The sequence below is a fragment of the Pelobates fuscus genome, chromosome 3 (genome assembly GCF_036172605.1).
Source record: "Pelobates fuscus isolate aPelFus1 chromosome 3, aPelFus1.pri, whole genome shotgun sequence".
NCBI lineage: Eukaryota > Metazoa > Chordata > Amphibia > Anura > Pelobatidae > Pelobates > Pelobates fuscus.
This window is the reverse complement of record NC_086319.1, coordinates 90,589,790-90,611,738: the sequence shown is the minus strand read 5'-3', so window position 1 is coordinate 90,611,738 and position 21,949 is coordinate 90,589,790. Positions and strand designations below refer to the sequence as shown.

At 39.0% G+C, this 21,949-nt stretch overlaps 1 protein-coding gene across 9 annotated transcripts in view; it reads left to right on the top strand.

Annotated features, from left to right (window-relative positions):
* The window catches only part of ABLIM3 (actin binding LIM protein family member 3), a 194,487-nt gene that overhangs the window by 134,480 nt on the left and 38,058 nt on the right, over positions 1 to 21,949 (top strand). For all 9 annotated transcript variants that reach the window (XM_063447347.1, XM_063447355.1, XM_063447354.1 and 6 more), the window contains exon 4: positions 1,356 to 1,468. In XM_063447347.1, coding sequence (XP_063303417.1) covers positions 1,356 to 1,468 — 113 coding nt within the window. The remainder of the gene's footprint in view (positions 1 to 1,355; positions 1,469 to 21,949) is intronic.

The following is a 21,949-nucleotide window of genomic DNA, read 5'->3' as shown; positions in this document are numbered from 1 at the left end:
TTTTTCTGTGATTAAAATATGAAAAAAGAAATATTTGAAAACACCTGTAAATGTTCAAGTTCTGAGGCATTTTATTTTTGGTGTTTCATAGATATCTGAATTTAAACTTTGTATGGAATGTGATCTTTTCAATGCTGTTTTTTTGTTTTTGTTTTGTTTTTAGCAACTCCAAATTCTAATTGCAGTTTTTTGAAAATATTTAAAGTTTACCTGGAAATGTCTTAAACACCTGATTTTTGCAGCCCTGAGGTATAACTTGAATTTAGTGAATAACACCAATCTTATTAAACATGACGGATTGCATATTATTTCCGAACACAAGTTGGCCGGCCGAAAAATATTGACCCGTAGGAGCTTTTTTGTAGGCGACCCACATAGTGACAAACCTGGAAAGTTTGAAATAATAGAACAAAATACATTTCCCCATATTTATCCTTTTCAATTGTATGCAGTCCTCCACATTCAGTCATGTGAACAGAACACCAATAACATCTGCAGTGGGGCACAGTCCAATACCACAGCCCTAACCTCGAATATAGTCAATTGTAGCCAGTGTTTACTGATTGTTACTAATGTCTTTATTTGTCCTATTTGGGACCCCTGGTTCCTATATGTGACTCAAAAAGTCCGTTATTTAAAGGGTTATGCCAATCATTTTGGGGGCAGACCTTATCTGTGTAAAGTGCCCTATTAGGCACTACGGAGAAGGTCCATGAATCCAGTGCAGGGCAAAGCTTCCGGCACAGACTTCCACACTCCCTTCAGCATCACAGGGGCCTCGTAGAGAAGCCTATGATTAAACAGTTTTGCTGACTCGGAGTGCATGCATGTGCTCCGGGCCAGTGAGCGAAGGTAGGTTTAAAAAAATAATTAATTAAAAAAAAAAAACTATGCAATGAAGTGAGCAAGAGGGAGCTCACAGTGGGTGGGAGGGAGGGGGAAGAAATCTTCCCCTTGCAGGCGTTCTGCCTGCAAGGGAGAAGATGATCATGCTTGAAGAGAGGCGCAAAATTGATATTGGCAGTCTGGAGTTCTGGGCTGCCAATGTCAAATGTGCTGGGGGTGCAGGTAGCCCCAGCACACAATTAACAATATCTCTGTATGTGTGGTGTCTCAAGCCGAAACACTGCACATACTGACTCCTACCATCATGACCACTTCAGATCACTGAAGTGATCATGGTGGTTGGAGTAACCCTTAAAGGATTACCCAGTTATAATTAAGTGAGGATTGCTATAAACCCTGAGCAGACGGTAGGCCGGAAGAATTAGTCGGAGAAGCCTTGTCTTATATTGCATAGACAGCCAAAATGATGCACATTAATTAAATAAATGGTGTTTCTTTTATCCCCGTAGGAAACCTTTCCCTATTGGAGACAAGGTAACATTCAGAGGCAAAGACTGCGTATGCCAGAATTGCTCCCATTCATTAACCAGTGACAAACCTATCAAGATACATGGTCCGAGCCGTAAGTCATGATGTAATTCATCACCTATTTTCAAATCTAATCATTGCCTAACTTCATCCATTGCATATGTTTACATATAGCTGGGTGTTAGATGAAGCAGAGACTTTATAAATCATAGTATATACAAATCTTAAAAGCCTGAATTCATGTCATCCAACAACCTCTGGATCTGTGCCAAAGTTAGAAGAAATTGTTCACTCAGCCGAATGCCGGGAGCTTTTATTGGTGTTAAGTCATTTCACTTTATTTAGATCTAGGGTTCAGTTTCATCATATGGACGGCCACTGGAGTGATCTAAATAAACAGCAATATATATATTCAGTGTGTCATCAAGTCATGGTTACAATGTAATAAATGAGGGCGCTACAGTGGAAAATGGTTTTGTGTTTATATCTTGTTTGTATTATGAATTTAGGCTAGTTAAGTGTTATTTTTTTAAGTAATAATATACCGGTAGGTTATACGAGGTTTAGAATTTTTAGTAAAACATATATATAAATATAAAACATATATTCAATAAAACGTACAGTTTGATTCTTATTGTATTACCAAACGTGCATACTGTTCTCTAACTTGTTCTCTACGGGGCCAGTAGAGTGGTTTGTAGGGAGATTTGAGTGGCTCCTACCCTCTGACCCCCTTACTTTTATTTTTATGTCTACATTATTTTGGGGTATGTTATGGTATGTTCATTGACTTGTTTTTTGTTTGGTTTGTAAATATATTGTAAATCAACAAGCTCTGGAGTACAATGCCATAAATAATTTTTATTCTAATACTGAACCTATTGATAACGTGCCTTTACCTAAGTAAAGAATTGTGAAAAAACACATTTACCGGTCTTTCCAGAGCCAGAAAGGAGGTCTTAATAAGAGCAATAAGAGAATTACAGTGACTGATTTAGACCTTTCTAAGGACTTGTGTCATCAAATCACTGTTAGATTTAATGACGCAATACAAACATGGAAATTCCTAATAAGTTAGTGGCAGCAAGCTAGTGTTTATGTTTCCCATTTAAATTGGTTTTATAGTACAGACAAAGCAGTTTTTTTTATGATAGTAATCAGAAAAATCACACATTCATTGAAAGCCTAGGCTAAAGTATCAACGGGGGGAAAGGGCTGCGCTAAAAAATAAGATACAGTAAAATACAGTACAGTGTAAACCAGACCAAATGGTCACAATTTGGTAACAACGGAAAGTGTAAGTCTCTTTGAACCAGGTGAAAAAATAGTCTGTAGAAAAATATATATTTGAAGAGAGTCTTTGCAGATAAAAAAAGTATACAATGTAAAAAATGGTAAAAAAATGAATAAAAAATGAATAAAAGATGAATAAAAAATTAGTCTCACTGATATAGCTTGGTGGGATATCTGTACAGTCCTCAGGAGTTGATCCGTCCGGGTAGTAGGATAATCCGTATATGTGGAGACAAAATAGGAGACACGACAAACTGCCAATAGTGAAGAATTGCGGCTCCAAGGGTGAAGTGAGAAAATAATATGATAATACACTCACATTTGTGGGAGCTTTGGACCAGCTCTGGACTTATAGGCGTTGCAGCGGTATGATCCCCGCTACCAGGATGTACTGGAGAAGACGTCTGGCGATCCAACCTTGGTACTCCGGAATGGATAGGAAACAACAATAGTGCTCTCAGTAGGCAGGGTATGTGAAATAACAGTAGATAAAAATTATACTTACAAATATAGAGCAGGAAATACTGCTCTATTAATAGGGCACTGGTGGAATAATCCCCACCTAGGATTTCTTTGGATCAGGATCCGAGTGTGAAAGGTAAAAATAGTAGTGGTTGTAAAATAAAATAATAATGATAAGAAATATATGTATATATATAAAAAGGAAAAATAAAATTATGGAACTATATATATATATAAAAAAAAGGAAAAATAAAATGTAGAACTGCCAGGATTAATAAAAATAATTGTCAAATAAAAAAGGAATTGGTCCTATAGAGAAGGTAACCAAAATCACTTTTAATATTTAAAAATACACAATTTAAAACCATTAACGCGTTTCACCTAAACAGGCTTTTTCAAAATGGTAATATAGCATTATACCTGGCAAGATACAGTTATATAAGACAATGTAAATTGTTAAAATTTGCGCCAAAGAATGATTGGCCAATCAAAAAAACACTTAGATTAAAACACTGTTATACCCTAAATAAGTTGAAAACAAATGTGCATATAAATAGTCATAAGTAGTATATACATAAAGGAACACAGGAATATAAAAAACGAAGCTTAAAACATAACTTTAAGATTATTGAACTTGTGTCACATGATCGGGCTTAGGGTGTATGGGAAACGTAGTATCCGAGCGCTATGCGCGTGCGGTATAAGCCCCTCCCCGTGAAAACGTTATTCCGCCGGCACTACTATAGGGCTAAGCCTCATGGGGCTTGTAGTAGTGCCGGTCAGATGTGCGCACGCACGGGGGGGCGGAGACCAGGAAGCAGCTCGCTCAGTGAATTACCAGCGAGCTGCTTACTCAAGGGCACGGACGGGTGCCTGTGAGATTCAAAATACTAGACGGCGAAAAACGCCGTCAGAAGGGAAATAGGTAAAGGGAAGGGGACAGGAATTGATGGCAATAGGTTAAATAGAATAAAATAAAATAAAATAAAATAAGATAAAATGAATACTTAGGATAAAACTGGTGACAATGGAAGAATGGAAAGTTAATCAAAATATAACCAATAGTTATTAGGAATATAAAAATGAAATAGAAAGTAAAGCAGTATATTCATAAAAAATTATGCAGATCAAAGTCTGCATTTAGACCCTGAGGTGAGAGGGTCTGTAGCTTGTAGACCCACTCCATTTCTGTTCTTCCTAAAACATTTTTAATATCTCCCCCTCTCCAGGGTAAAGTGCATTTTTTTATCCCCATACATTTTAACATTTTAGGATCTTTGTTATGGTTAATAAAATGTTTGGATACTGTATGATTTAAGTATCCATTTTTGATGTTTCTACAATGTTCGCTCAGCCTGATTTTCAGGCACCTTGTGGTCATTCCAACGTACTGGAAGCCACAGGGGCATTCGAGCAAATAAATTACATTTTTGGTATTACAGGTAATAAACTCTTTAATATTATACACAGTGTTAGTCTTATTTGAAACAAACTGCGTCACCTTAGATGCAACTGTGGGATCTGTAGTTTTGCATACGATGCATGTTTTACATTTGTAGAACCCTTTAGTTTGCGGAAAGAAGGATACAGGATTTTTCTGTGCAATAGTTTTGGTAAAATTCGTAGTTAAGATCGTTCTAAAATTGGGAGCTCCTCTAAAAACTATATTTGGTTTTTCGGGAATAATTTTGTTAAGTTTATCGTCTTGTCTTAAAATATGCCAGTGTTTTTTAATGATTTTTTTAATTTCACTGCTTTTGTTATTGTAGTTAAAAGTTATAGGGAGGGATATAGATTCGTTTGTATTTTTTGTTTTGTATGTTAAAAGTTCACTCCTATTCTTGTGTTTGATCAAGTTAATATTTTCTAATAAGTCGGTCTCTGAATAATTTTTTTCGATAAATTTATCTTTTAAAATATTTGCTTGCTCATTAAAATCATCTAATTCGGTACAATTTCTGCGTAGCCTCAAAAATTGGCTTCTAGGAGCACTGTCTAGCCAGGGTTTGTAATGGCAGCTGTTTCTGTCAATTGCTGTATTTACGCAGACTTTTTTGAAAAAGGTTTTAGTATGGATCTGCCCGTTATTGACAAATATATTTAAATCTAAAAAGTTAATTTGTACTTTACTAAATTCGTGGGTTAAAATTATGCCTCTATCATTTTTGTTAAGATCATGAATAAAAGAAATAAGACTATCTTCGGATCCATTCCAAATAAAAAACAGGTCATCAATATATCTAAAATATGAGACCAGGTTTGCCCTTAGCTTGTCTCCATCGTATATAGCTGAGGACTCCCAGTCTGCCATAAATAAATTGGCATAGCTAGGGGCAAACCTGGTACCCATAGCGGTTCCTCTTTTTTGGAGATAAAACGAGTCAAGGAACCAGAAATAATTGTTTTTTAAAATAATATTAATACCGTCTAGTATAAAATCAATTTGTATTTCTGAGATCCTTTTTTTTTTTTTTTTTTTTTTTTTTTTTCAGAAATACAAATTGATTTTATACTAGACGGTATTAATATTATTTTAAAAAACAATTATTTCTGGTTCCTTGACTCGTTTTATCTCCAAAAAAGAGGAACCGCTATGGGTACCAGGTTTGCCCCTAGCTATGCCAATTTATTTATGGCAGACTGGGAGTCCTCAGCTATATACGATGGAGACAAGCTAAGGGCAAACCTGGTCTCATATTTTAGATATATTGATGACCTGTTTTTTATTTGGAATGGATCCGAAGATAGTCTTATTTCTTTTATTCATGATCTTAACAAAAATGATAGAGGCATAATTTTAACCCACGAATTTAGTAAAGTACAAATTAACTTTTTAGATTTAAATATATTTGTCAATAACGGGCAGATCCATACTAAAACCTTTTTCAAAAAAGTCTGCGTAAATACAGCAATTGACAGAAACAGCTGCCATTACAAACCCTGGCTAGACAGTGCTCCTAGAAGCCAATTTTTGAGGCTACGCAGAAATTGTACCGAATTAGATGATTTTAATGAGCAAGCAAATATTTTAAAAGATAAATTTATCGAAAAAAATTATTCAGAGACCGACTTATTAGAAAATATTAACTTGATCAAACACAAGAATAGGAGTGAACTTTTAACATACAAAACAAAAAATACAAACGAATCTATATCCCTCCCTATAACTTTTAACTACAATAACAAAAGCAGTGAAATTAAAAAAATCATTAAAAAACACTGGCATATTTTAAGACAAGACGATAAACTTAACAAAATTATTCCCGAAAAACCAAATATAGTTTTTAGAGGAGCTCCCAATTTTAGAACGATCTTAACTACGAATTTTACCAAAACTATTGCACAGAAAAATCCTGTATCCTTCTTTCCGCAAACTAAAGGGTTCTACAAATGTAAAACATGCATCGTATGCAAAACTACAGATCCCACAGTTGCATCTAAGGTGACGCAGTTTGTTTCAAATAAGACTAACACTGTGTATAATATTAAAGAGTTTATTACCTGTAATACCAAAAATGTAATTTATTTGCTCGAATGCCCCTGTGGCTTCCAGTACGTTGGAATGACCACAAGGTGCCTGAAAATCAGGCTGAGCGAACATTGTAGAAACATCAAAAATGGATACTTAAATCATACAGTATCCAAACATTTTATTAACCATAACAAAGATCCTAAAATGTTAAAATGTATGGGGATAAAAAAATGCACTTTACCCTGGAGAGGGGGAGATATTAAAAATGTTTTAGGAAGAACAGAAATGGAGTGGGTCTACAAGCTACAGACCCTCTCACCTCAGGGTCTAAATGCAGACTTTGATCTGCATAATTTTTTATGAATATACTGCTTTACTTTCTATTTCATTTTTATATTCCTAATAACTATTGGTTATATTTTGATTAACTTTCCATTCTTCCATTGTCACCAGTTTTATCCTAAGTATTCATTTTATCTTATTTTATTTTATTTTATTTTATTCTATTTAACCTATTGCCATCAATTCCTGTCCCCTTCCCTTTACCTATTTCCCTTCTGACGGCGTTTTTCGCCGTCTAGTATTTTGAATCTCACAGGCACCCGTCCGTGCCCTTGAGTAAGCAGCTCGCTGGTAATTCACTGAGCGAGCTGCTTCCTGGTCTCCGCCCCCCCGTGCGTGCGCACATCTGACCGGCACTACTACAAGCCCCATGAGGCTTAGCCCTATAGTAGTGCCGGCGGAATAAAGTTTTCACGGGGAGGGGCTTATACCGCACGCGCATAGCGCTCGGATACTACGTTTCCCATACACCCTAAGCCCGATCATGTGACACAAGTTCAATAATCTTAAAGTTATGTTTTAAGCTTCGTTTTTTATATTCCTGTGTTCCTTTATGTATATACTACTTATGACTATTTATATGCACATTTGTTTTCAACTTATTTAGGGTATAACAGTGTTTTAATCTAAGTGTTTTTTTGATTGGCCAATCATTCTTTGGCGCAAATTTTAACAATTTACATTGTCTTATATAACTGTATCTTGCCAGGTATAATGCTATATTACCATTTTGAAAAAGCCTGTTTAGGTGAAACGCGTTAATGGTTTTAAATTGTGTATTTTTAAATATTAAAAGTGATTTTGGTTACCTTCTCTATAGGACCAATTCCTTTTTTATTTGACAATTATTTTTATTAATCCTGGCAGTTCTACATTTTATTTTTCCTTTTTTTTATATATATATATAGTTCCATAATTTTATTTTTCCTTTTTATATATATACATATATTTCTTATCATTATTATTTTATTTTACAACCACTACTATTTTTACCTTTCACACTCGGATCCTGATCCAAAGAAATCCTAGGTGGGGATTATTCCACCAGTGCCCTATTAATAGAGCAGTATTTCCTGCTCTATATTTGTAAGTATAATTTTTATCTACTGTTATTTCACATACCCTGCCTACTGAGAGCACTATTGTTGTTTCCTATCCATTCCGGAGTACCAAGGTTGGATCGCCAGACGTCTTCTCCAGTACATCCTGGTAGCGGGGATCATACCGCTGCAACGCCTATAAGTCCAGAGCTGGTCCAAAGCTCCCACAAATGTGAGTGTATTATCATATTATTTTCTCACTTCACCCTTGGAGCCGCAATTCTTCACTATTGGCAGTTTGTCGTGTCTCCTATTTTGTCTCCACATATACGGATTATCCTACTACCCGGACGGATCAACTCCTGAGGACTGTACAGATATCCCACCAAGCTATATCAGTGAGACTAATTTTTTATTCATCTTTTATTCATTTTTTATTCATTTTTTTACCATTTTTTACATTGTATACTTTTTTTATCTGCAAAGACTCTCTTCAAATATATATTTTTCTACAGACTATTTTTTCACCTGGTTCAAAGAGACTTACACTTTCCGTTGTTACCAAATTGTGACCATTTGGTCTGGTTTACACTGTACTGTATTTTACTGTATCTTATTTTTTAGCGCAGCCCTTTCCCCCCGTTGTTTCATTCCCAGTTTGTTTTTAGGGTTTTGTGGGATTCCCTAATTAGGGTTGCAGCTTTTCTTTTTGTTATTGAGCGCAGACTCTTCCCTTTGTATTTCTAGGCTAAAGTATCACCTGTCCTCTGAGCTGTAAGTCACACAAGCATTTTAAAAATTCTATTTAAATAGGTCATTAAAAAAATCTATCATTAAGAAGTAGATGTATATCCCACCCTAGGTCAGTTCTTCTGTCATGAGCTGCTTGACACACTAAAAAATTAGTTCATGATGTGACTTGAAAGCCAATAGTAACATTGAGCATGATCTGTCACATTAGGAAGAAGCCATCTCTTACACAAAGTGGCCTTCAAAGAAATCATCAATAATATTTATATTAAATACTGAATGAAATAAAAAAAAAAATATTGAAACGAAAGGAGAAATGTGCTAAGTATAAGTATATATTCCAGATAACATTAAACATTCAATCATTTTGAAAGCCAATCTCTTTGTCAATGACTTTGTTTGTGAAGACAAAGAAATGTTTGGACGAGATATAGATGAAACCTTCAGGAAAACACATTTTGAATTATTGCAGTAAACACAAAAAAAATAAACCACAAAGACCTGAAGCGTAGATCATCACTTCAGAGGTTTAACAAGAAGATGATTAATGATTTTGAGTGGAATCAAAGACTTGATTTGAATCAAGAATAAATCTAAGGATTGGCTACTTATCCATCTTGTGTGTCTTTGCAAACCTCTACGTTTATTACTGATTACAGATAGTCGTAAACTCTGCCTCAGTGAAAGCTTTTCTTGATGTGTCACGTTGCGCACACTGTAGGGAACAGACTGACAGGCATGTGTTCACCCAGACTGTGAATTGTACACGTCTTCTTCTCTAAATAACGCACATGTACCTCAGTGCGGATGTAGAATTGCTCAGTAGAAGGAGATAAAATTAGGTACATTTTTCTGCCAAGTTCAGACACGAAGAGGCTGGCATTGTAATCGTGCACAGTTATCAAGCATATGGAGAGAGACTAATAACAAATGTGTCAGGAAAGGCAAAGGAAGAAATGAGAACAAAAACTGCGGAGTGGAAAGAAGATAATGATACAAGCAGAAATACACAGATATGATCAGATACAGTCTAAGTCAGAGATGCACAGCTATGAGGATGTAAACAGATACAAGCACACAGACACGAACATATGCAGACAGATACTGACACGTAACAGCAGATACAGGCTTAATCAGGGATATGGACATAGACAGGGGGATACAGATGGATAAATGGAGGTGCAGAGAAGGAGATATAAGCTGATACAAACAGTTTGCATCTATCCGTCAGCTTGTATTTTGTATCTCACAATGACTGTTACTATCTCCATATGTCCGATATTATCTCTTTGTGACTGCTCATCTCTTTCAGCATGTACCTCTCTATGAATGTACGCTCTGTATGCTAGGATCTGGCTATGCATTTCTGTATTTTGTGTCTGATATTGTCTGTCTTTAACTGTCTGTCAGCTTGTATCACTCTATCATTCTGTATATCTGTCTGTTTTATCACTTTAACATTTATGTCTAGATCTCACATTGTCAGCTTTTACCACTATCTCTTTCGTTCTCCCTGCTTATGCAACTCTTTGTCTGTTTATATTTCTCTGTGACTACAAATACAAAAAAAAAAGTCCTGCGCTCACTCCCGGCAGCAACGACCACAGTACACATCAGCTCCAATACATATAGTAAAAACCAAAGAAAAAAAGTTGCCTGCGCTCTCTCCTTAATCCATATGTATATTTAATCAAATGGAGGTCATTTAGTTACTCCAATGGCTTTCTGTCTCATTAGAGATATCTTTGCCAGAAGCTCAAGGAAGCAAGGTGAAGGGTCAGAGTAGGACCCATCTAGGGGGTATGTCGACGTTGGCAGGCGTGCATTCCCTCCAGTGGCCATTGGAGTAACTAAATGACCTCCATTTGTTTAAATATACATAGGGATTAAGGAGAGAGCGCAGGTAACTTTTTTTCTTTGATTTCTCTGTGACTGCCTGGATCTCTTCTTTTATCTCTATGTGACCATCTCTATGTCTTTCTCATGGTTATATAGTAAACTCTAAATTGTAGTAAACTAATCCAGTTATCCAAATACCATCATTTAGACAAATATAATGTTAGTAACTTCCCAACTTTTAGCTTGAATTTTGTGAATCAAATTTTAATTCATTACAATTTTAGCTAATAAACCACACTGTCTGCTTGTATCTCTTTTGTTCTCTCCGTGTGTTTTTTTTTTTCTCTCTCTGTTTGCTTGTCTTCCTTATGGTTGTTTTCTGTCTCTTTGTTCTATTGTCTCTCCTTGTGACTATCTATCTCTCTGTCTACTTATATCTTTCTGATTTTCAATTGACATCTGTTTGTTTCTCCCTGTGGCTGTCTATCTTTTTGTCAGCTTGTCTCTCCGTGCGACTGTCTCTCTGCCTGCTGGTATCTTGACCTCTTCGGAGCTGGATTAATATCATGAGTACCTGTAGGCAAATAATTCTCAAGTGCTCTCACAATCCCATTCATATCTTCCAAACTGATAAATATCATTTTTTTAAAAGCACTTTGACTTTTAAATATGATTTTATTTTTAAATGGTGTGTATAAATAATATATACAGGGAGTGCAGAATTATTAGGCAAGTTGTATTTTTGAGGATTAATTTTATTATTGAACAACAACCATGTTCTCAATGAACCCAAAAAACTCATTAATATCAAAGCTGAATATTTTTGGAAGTAGTTTTTAGTTTGTTTTTAGTTATAGCTATTTTAGGGGGATATCTGTGTGTGCAGGTGACTATTACTGTGCATAATTATTAGGCAACTTAACAAAAAACAAATATATACCCATTTCAATTATTTATTTTTACCAGTGAAACCAATATAACATCTCAACATTCACAAATATACATTTCTGACATTCAAAAACAAAACAAAAACAAATCAGTGACCAATATAGCCACCTTTCTTTGCAAGGACACTCAAAAGCCTGCCATCCATGGATTCTGTCAGTGTTTTGATCTGTTCACCATCAACATTGCGTGCAGAAGCAACCACAGCCTCCCAGACACTGTTCAGAGAGGTGTACTGTTTTCCCTCCTTGTAAATCTCACATTTGATGATGGACCACAGGTTCTCAATGGGGTTCAGATCAGGTGAACAAGGAGGCCATGTCATTAGATTTTCTTCTTTTATACCCTTTCTTGCCAGCCACGCTGTGGAGTACTTGGACGCGTGTGATGGAGCATTGTCCTGCATGAAAATCATGTTTTTCTTGAAGGATGCAGACTTCTTCCTGTACCACTGCTTGAAGAAGGTGTCTTCCAGAAACTGGCAGTAGGACTGGGAGTTGAGCTTGACTCCATCCTCAACCCGAAAAGGCCCCACAAGCTCATCTTTGATGATACCAGCCCAAACCAGTACTCCACCTCCACCTTGCTGGCGTCTGAGTCGGACTGGAGCTCTCTGCCCTTTACCAATCCAGCCACGGGCCCATCCATCTGGCCCATCAAGACTCACTCTCATTTCATCCGTCCATAAAACCTTAGAAAAATCAGTCTTGAGATATTTCTTGGCCCAGTCTTGACGTTTCAGCTTGTGTGTCTTGTTCAGTGGTGGACGTCTTTCAGCCTTTCTTAGCTTGGCCATGTCTCTGAGTATTGCACACCTTGTGCTTTTGGGCACTCCAGTGATGTTGCAGCTCTGAAATATGGCCAAACTGGTGGCAAGTGGCATCTTGGCAGCTGCACGCTTGACTTTTCTCAGTTCATGGGCAGTTATTTTGCGCCTTGGTTTCTCCATACGCTTCTTGCGACCCTGTTGACTATTTTGAATGAAACGCTTGATTGTTCGATGATCACGCTTCAGAAGCTTTGCAATTTTAAGAGTGCTGCATCCCTCTGCAAGATATCTCACTATTTTTGACTTTTCTGAGCCTGTCAAGTCCTTCTTTTGACCCATTTTGCCAAAGGAAAGGAAGTTGCCTAATAATTATGCACACCTGATATAGGGTGTTGATGTCATTAGACCACACCCCTTCTCATTACAGAGATGCACATCACCTAATATGCTTAATTGGTAGTAGGCTTTTGAGCCTATACAGCTTGGAGTAAGACAACATGCATAAAGAGGATGATGTGGTCAAAATACTCATTTGCCTAATAATTCTGCACTCACTGTGTATATATATATATATATATATATATATATATATATATATATATATATATATATATATAAAAAATACCGGCACTCATGGGTTTCTTTCATCCAATTTATTGTAGGTTAGTTCTGCTAGGTCAACGTTTCAGCTCCCGATCGGAGCTTTCATCAGGACATCAAAGGCTATATATATATATACACACACACACACACACACACACGTATTTCTAAGTATGTGTTTTTGTGTATAGTGTGTGTAGCAGTATGTGTGGGTAACTGTGTGTTTATTAGTGTGTGGGTAGTAGCAGTATGTTTTAATAAAATGATAAAAAAATACCCTATTTCTCCTCAATTCTGGGCATAGCCCACAAAGACACTGAACATATACCAACATTAGCTTAATAAAGCAGTTTTGGTGCACAGATCATGCCCCTGCAGTCCCATTGCTCAATTGCCAACAATATCTCTTTAACCAAAAAGTAAACAAAAAATGAGAATGAGGAAGAATGTAATGAGACCAGCACTTAGATAATATACCTATATTAATTTTGACTGCTTAGTCTATAGAATGTATTGAAATGTATTTGCTCTATTCTTGTCTTTATACACTGTTTTAATATAGCAGTACAAGACATAATTAAAGGAACACTATAGGGTCAGGAACACAACCATGTATTTCAGTAAGGTGGCTTTCCCCCACCTCAGCTCCCTTAAAAGCAATTACAACTCGCCTTATTTCCAGCACCGGTGCTAGCTCCACCTCCTTGGTGACTTCATCAGAATTGATTAGTTTTAGCCAATCCAATGCTTTCCCACAGAGAAAGCATTGGATTGGTTGAAATTGGCAAGGGGTCGGGGCCAAACTCCGTTTTGGTCAATCGACACCTCCTCATAGAGATGCATTGAATCAACGCATCTCTATGAGGAAAGTTCAGCATCCCCAGGCAGAGCGTGGAGACGCTGAACGGCAGTGCTGCCTACTGTGCAGCACTAAGCCAGGAAGCACCTCCAGTGGCCATCTGAGGAGTGGCCACTTGGAGGTGTCCCTAGGGGAAATGTAAACACTGCCTTTTCTCTGAAAAGGCAGTATTTGCATGAAAATGCCTAAAGGCAATGATTCTACTCACCAGAACAACTACATTAAGCTGTAGTTGTTCTGGTGACTATAGTGTCCCTTTAACACACTAAGGAGTCTATATATAAGTAATAGGGGAATATTATCTAAGTGCTGATTCCATTCCCTTCCTCCTAATTTTTATTTTTAAGTTGCAGTATGTGCAGCAATGTTGGTAGCAGTGTGTGTATGCCTTTGATTCCTGAGTTCTATCCCTTCTCCTGGACAGTCCTCTCCCCTCTCCCTTCTACAGATTGTTGTGTTCAGTCTGAGGGTTTGGGGCCACTCACAGGTCAGGATCCTCAGAGGGAATACAGTGATCTCAGAATCATGCAGCCAGCAGACACAGGACAGGAGGTATGGAGGTGGATTTTCGCAGGCAGAGCAGGCGCCCCATAATGGACAGGTATCTGTAGGCAGGTGCCCACTCTGCCTTATGGAAAAAAGACCCTGCCTGGCTTTCTGCATGTGCCTCTGTGATACTCTGTCTGCTAGTCTCTTCCAGTGACTGCCACTCTCTGTCTTCTGTCTCTCTGATAGTCAGTCTCTCTACTTATCTCTCCCTGTGACTGTCTGTGTTTCTCTATTTGCTTGTATCTCTCTGATTTTCAGTCTGTCTACTTGTCTCTCCATGTGACTCTCTCTCTCTGTCTGTTTCTATCTCTCTGATAGTCAGTCTCTCTACTTGTTTCCGCCTGTGACTGTCTATCTCTCTATGTCTGTCTGTTTCTATCTCTCTGATAGTCAGTCTCTCTACTTGTTTTGGCCTGTGACTGTCTATCTCTCTCTCTATGTCTGTCTGTTTCTATCTCTCTGATAGTCAGTCTCTCTCCTTTTTTCCACCTGTGACTGTCTATCTCTCTCTGTCTGTCTGTTTCTATCTCTCTGATAGTCAGTCTCGCTACTTGTTTCCGCCTGTGACTGTCTATCTATCTCTGTCTGTCTGTTTCTATCTCTCTGATAGTCAGTCTCTCTTCTTTTTTCCGCCTGTGACTGTCTATCTCTCTATGTCTGTCTGTTTCTATCTCTCTGATAGTCAGTCTCGCTACTTGTTTTGGCCTGTGACTGTCTATCTCTCTCTCTCTGTCTGTCTGTTTCTATCTCTCTGATAGTCAGTCTCTCTCCTTTTTTCCGCCTGTGACTGTCTATCTCTCTATGTCTGTCTGTTTCTATCTCTCTGATAATCAGTCTCGCTACTTGTTTCCGCCTGTGACTGTCTATCTCTCTCTGTTTGTCTGTTTCTATCTCTCTGATAGTCAGTCTCGCTACTTGTTTTGGCCTGTGACTGTCTATCTCTCTCTCTCTGTCTGTCTGTTTCTATCTCTCTGATAATCAGTCTCGCTACTTGTTTCGGCCTGTGACTGTCTATCTCTCTCTCTATGTCTGTCTGTTTCTATCTCTCTGATAGTCAGTCTCTCTACTTGTTTCCACCTGTGACTGTCTATCTCTCTCGGTCTGTCTGTGTTTCTATCTCTCTGATAGCCAGTCTCTCTCCTTGTTTCTGCCTGTGACTGTCTATCTCTCTCGGTCTGTCTGTGTTTCTATGTCTCTGATAGTCAGTCTCGCTACTTGTTTCCGCCTGTGACTGTACATCTCTCTATGTCTGTCTGTTTCTATCTCTCTGATAATCAGTCTCGCTACTTGTTTCTGCCTGTGACTGTCTATCTCTCTATGTCTGTCTGTTTCTATCTCTCTGATAGTCAGTCTCGCTACTTGTTTCGGCCTGTGACTGTCTATCTCTCTCTCTCTATGTCTGTCTGTTTCTATCTCTCTGATAGTCAGTCTCTCTACTTGTTTCCACCTGTGACTGTCTATCTCTCTCGGTCTGTCTGTGTTTCTATCTCTCTGATAGCCAGTCTCTCTCCTTGTTTCCGCCTGTGACTGTCTATCTCTCTATGTCTGTCTGTTTCTATCTCTCTGATAATCAGTCTCGCTACTTGTTTCCGCCTGTGACTGTCTCTCTCTCTCTCTCTCTATGTCTGTCTGTTTCTATCTCTCTGATAGTCAGTCTCTCTACTTGTTTCCACCTGTGACTGTCTATCTCTCTCGGTCTGTCTGTGTTTCTATCTCTCTGATAGCCAGTCTCTCTCCTTGTTTCCGCCTGTGACTGTCTATCTCTCTATGTCTGTCTGTTTCTATCTCTCTAATAATCAGTCTCGCTACTTGTTTCCGCCTGTGACTGTCTATCTCTATCTGTCTGTTTCTATCTCTCTGATAGTCATTCTCGCTACTTGTTTCCGCCTGTGACTGTCTATCTCTCTCTGTCTGTCTGTGTTTCTATCTCTCTGATAGTCAGTCTCGCTACTTGTTTCCGCCTGTGACTGTCTATCTCTCTCTCTGTCTGTCTGTTTCTATCTCTCTGATAGTCAGTCTCGCTACTTGTTTCCGCCTGTGGCTGTCTATCTCTCTCTCTGTCTGTCTGTTTCTATCTCTTTGATAGTCAGTCTCCCTACTTGTTTCCGCCTGTGACTGTTTATCTCTCTGTCTGTTTGTATCTCTCTGTAACTGAGTGTATATCTCCCTGTCTGTGTCTTCTCCTTCTTTTGACCTTTATCCGCCTATATCACTGTACATTTTGCTCTCTATTTTAGCTGCTATTTAATCATCTATCATCATCTGACTGTATGTCTGTCTCTCTATACCCCCCTTTCTCTGTTGTCCTGTATCTCTGTGTCTGTGTTGTCCTGTATCTCTGGCATCTTTTTCTTGTAGCTTGCATCTTCAATGTCTGTCTGTGTGCCCCTTTCCTAAATTGACTGTTTATTCCGAAATGTATAATTTCTTTGTTTCTCAGTCCATATGCTTGATTTCTGTGAACTTCTGAAGTTATTCGATGCCAGTTGCTATGTCTTTTAACTTTCGTAAACTGGGCATAGTGTCCTTTCACAAAAGCACAATTACTGCCTCACTTTCTCATAGTTACACTGAACAAACACAACAGAGACAGCAGGAGCTTATCAGATTGTACTTCTAAATGGACAACATACAGTATGTGTGTCTTTGATATTAATGCTTGGGGCTTTATTGACTGTACCAGAAAGTGTGAAGTATAGACAACTGGATTGCAACTGCTATTTTGCCCTAAAAGTTGCAGTTCCTTGACCAATTACTGGATAACAGTGGTAGACACTCTATGAGAAGCATTACCTGTCCTTTACAGAACCAACTAAGTGGAATCAGCACCTTGGATAGCACTCACTGTTATTATTCACACATGGGCTTATTCAAAGAAAATTTCAAATTATTCAAAGAAAAATGTCAAATTAGCCAAACTGGAGATATTTTCAGTTACACTTTCAGTTTGGGTACTCTCGCCTTAAATATGAAACTCACTTTGGATTCTACCTTTAGAAATAATCCTAATAGTAAAATATATGATGTAAATATAAATATATAATGTAGCTATATTATTTGATAATTATTGTATTCCAGGTATTACAGTTAGTATAAAAAGTGGATATAAAAATAAGAAAGGGAATGGAGTGTGATGTGATGATAATGTGCTGGCTTGGGCTTGAAATTGGGCAATTTGTTTGTAGTTGTCCCCATGTCACATGTAGACAGTCCTCCTCTTGTAATATATTAATTACACAATGTCTGGACCCTGTTACGATTGAACATGGGCTCTTGTGGTGCTTTCGGATATAGGCTGTTACTGTAGTTGGTACATTTCCATTCTCCTTTTCATTCCATTTGGATTTTCCTGCTGGCTTTGACTTTAATATTTGCCATTATTTTGAAGCAGTGTTTATTTGGTACGGATGAAGCAGGACGTGTGATCCACATTTTCTGCCTACCTGTAGTTTCCAATTGTCCAAGTACCTTCGGTCCTCTATTCCAGCGGCTGGCCATGTGTCCTTCAATGAGCTTCTGTACGTTCCTTTAGGACAGTTAATGATGATTTGTGACATTGATGCATAATTCAAGTATTTATTAATGCATCTCATGAAAAACTTAAAGACCAACCCACATACATCAGAATTCAAAGTATCAATTTATGTAAAAGTGAGAAAAAGAATAAAGGAGAGAGATCTCAGAGACACCATGTATAACTGTGACATCTTGTTTTTCCCACACCTCGACCTGATGAGCTCTGTTTCCTAAACTGATCATCAAACTGCAGTAGATGTGACAAGTTGGTAGGCTTTAACTATGCTGAGAGAAGTCTTTCCAGCCATTTATAACCAAGTTCCTCTCCATTGCTTAAATGTTGTCAGTATTTTTTTTTTTTACAGAGAAATGTACATTGCTTTAGATGCCTGTCACCCACATGATGAGTTTAGCCTTTAGGTATTTGCTATTTTGGGTCTCTGTGTCCAAATATTAAGAACCTCAGGGTTACTGGTACAGCAGTGTGTAACATAGGAACTTGCTCTGTCATTGAATTATTACTGTTTGTTTGTTTTTCTTAATATCAGACAAGCCAGACTGGTTTGGTTAACCCCATGAGAACTAATAATATGTCAGTCACATCATGATATAAACAGGGTTGTTCACTTGAGTCTGAAATTCTGGGAATTCTAAGTTAATTAAAACATACAGTTTTATTTACTAAACACTGGATTTTGTCCCTACAAAGTTTGGTGAAAATTACTAAATTCTGACGAGAATGGAAATTCTCATATTTAAGAATGACAATTTTGGTCAAAATTCGATTGATGCAACCAAATCTTTATAATTTGTTTGTATTGTTCGGGCCTGGTGTAAAATCGGTGCTTTTCACAATCGAAACCTACGCAACCCTACATGGAATATGTACAAAGTAGAGATTTTAAATTCAATCACATTCGAAAATTATCGTTCACTTGCTTTTTGCTAGCGAATGATAGTTTGAAGTCCTATTTGCTGGCGGACAATGCTAGCAGCCAGCGGGTAAATAGGTAAAAAATAAAAAAAACCTTAGATGGCATGAAGTTTAATCATGTGACTGCTGCCATCGCTTGCTAGACAACTGCCATAGTAAAAGTTAATAATTAAAAAGAGACCTGTGGGGGGGCGGGGCCTAACCAACATGGCGACCAGACGTGTGTCTCAGGAGCTCCTGCTCAATTCTGGCAACACAAGTGACATAAGGCAGCATCCAAAGAGACGAACAGCGGCACCACATACTTGTAAACACCCTGCAACAGAGGGCGTGAAGTGGGAGGCTGGGAGACTCGCTAGAGACCCGCTGACACCGGGACCGGCGGTGCGGCCTAGCACACGACAGTCGGGAGAGGCGGCCGCTCTCCTGACCTGGAGGTACTCTGACCACACATTCATAAAGAGCAAGCCCCGTTACCCCCCCCCTTTGGACCTGTGGGGGAGATCCCGGTCCACACAGCGGAGGCTACCCCAGGCATGCTGAGGCAGTGCAGGCTGCCTCAGGGGTAAAGAGAAAGCGCAAGGTCTCACCCAAGATGGCCGAATCAGCTGTACACGACTATCAAACAAGGCTGAATAGGCACTTCGTGAAGCTTTGGATGGAGCTGGAACACAGATTATGGCAATCAACCCCTTTCCAAAGGGAATATCCCCCAGAGCAGAAGCTACAATTAAAAAGCCGACTGGCGACTCAACACCCTGGCGGCCGACCGGCACCGCAGAGGGAGAGGGCCCAACCCCGGCAAACAACGCAGTCCATGCTAAGATCTAACCCAACGCCGGGCCACCCTTATACACGGCCCAGACAAAGCACCACAAACGAGCCACACAGAAGGGGCCCCTACGCATCAAAACAAAGATCGTGGCGCAAGCAGCGGCGCCCTAATCCTCGCCCACTGGCGAGTCGCTTGAAACCACAACAGAGACTCACCCCCCGGGCCGCAACTGCTGGAAGCAGAGTAATAAGCCACACCGCTACTATGCACTCTCCCCTCTTTTCCCACTGTGGCGGAACGGCACGGCCGCAATGCGGAGGGCACGCCATCAGGAGCCTAACACACAACCCTCCAGCCCTAGACCCGACACAGACCGTGTCGGACTCAGGATCAAGACACCAGAGGCCCTGCAGTGGCTGCACCAAGTTCCCAGATCCTGCGACCAGAGGACTGTCAATTCTCGTTATTTGCCCGCTCATTGCGCCAGCAGCAGACCGACCCCACCTGCCGTCTGTCAGAATCAGAGGCTCACTGGGCCCCTCAGAGCTGCGGGACTGCAGAGCCCCTTTGGAAGGCATCGGCTGAATGAACTCTCGTACCCAACAGGGATCACAGGGAGAGCACCACAAGTTGAAACCCCTATATGCTCACGTTTAGTTTAGTTTATTACCCTGCGGGGACTTTCTGGGGACTATTACCTCTCTTTGGTTCTTTTACTGCACAAGCCTCATTTTTTACTTAACTGACTGTTAAAGAATATTGTTCAGATCTAGCATGTTTATCCTCGACAGCGGCTAGTACTACCGCAGTCATATCTGCCTAATATGCCTTCCCTCTATTTGGACTGTAAATCAGTCCTTAAACTGTGCCTATAATAATATGCAAAAACCCTCCACTCAGTCGCATGTTTTTGAAATCACAGGGCGATTGGTTCCCCACTTAATCTGTCTAATCTGAATGCTACATAGATTTGTATTATAATAACGGGTATATTGAACGTAGTATAATGTTACCTCACTTTAGAATATTAACACATCATTCCTAACACTGCGCTCTTGAGGCATCTAGGCCACTCTACTAGTTGATGTTCCACTCATAACCTTATCGCCACTGTTATAGGCAATTGTACTTTCATTCTGACTGAATAATTTGTTAAGCAATTTTTCTTTTTTATTCTTAAACGTATATACACTAGATGAGCAATGTACCTAACATTTTAAACTTGCAACACCTATGTCATACTCTAATTGTGATCTTCACAACACACACATGACTTATTCCTGCTCACAGCCTGTTTTTGCAATTCTAATCGTTGTTTTAATGTTGTACCACTTCCACATGTTTTTAAAAAATACTGTGCCTGCTAATCTTTACCTCACATGTCACGCGTGAGAAAAGCCTGAGGAATGCCTCTGGGGCACCTCAGACCTACCTGTATGATTTATGTGCACATCAAAAATAAAGAATTTAAAAAAAAAAATAAAAAAAAAAAAAAAAGAGACCTGTATTAGAATTAGGGAGGCTTTAGACCTCCTTTATGTCAACCTGCCATGCCTCGGGTGAGGCCATATCTACTAAACAATGGCTGCTCACTGTTACTCTAAACTAGCAACTGCTGCCCAGTTGCTTGAAATGGAATATAAAATAAGGGGGATGTTACTGTCAGGCTTTTTAAGATGGGATGGGAGTAGGAACCTGCACTGAAAACTAAAGGGGGTTTAGAGAGAGGAACCTGTGTCAAAAAATTACTCTGGGGACAGAAGGAACTATAATAGGTGGGACAATTAAAAAAATGCCCATGACAGAGCTGCTTTAATGTTCGACAAGCCTATGATTAGTTAAGAATGATGGGAGTTGCAGTGTAACATCTGGGGCTGGAGTTTGAAACGCCTGCTCATTTTCTAGGAGCTATGTTCGTGTTAGAGTAACACAAATGAAAGTTATTATTATTATTATTATTATTGGTATTTATATAGCACCAGCTTATTCTGCAGCACTTTACAATAAAAGAGGAATTTACAAAATGAGACAATAAGAAAATGTAACAGGAACAATAGATAGTTGAGGACCCTGCTCAAATGAGCCTACAGTCTAGAGAAGGTGGGGTATTAAACACAATAATAAGGGTATTGAGAAAGACCGCATATAGACATGGTGGGAAAGTAGCAAAACTGGAGGTGAGAGTGGAGTGTGGCCCTATAGGAGAGAGCGAGAGGAAGGTTTGAGAGATAGAAGTTACTATTGGAGGCCATAAGCATTCCTGAAAAGATGGGTTTTGAGGGATTTCTTAAAGGATTGAAGACTAGGGGAGAGTCTGACAGGGGTAGGCAGGCTGTTCCAAAGGAAAGGAGCAGCCCGTGAGAAGTCTTGCAGGCGTGAATTTGCAGTAAGGGTGCGAACAGCAGAAAGGAGAAGGTCACCAATAGAGCG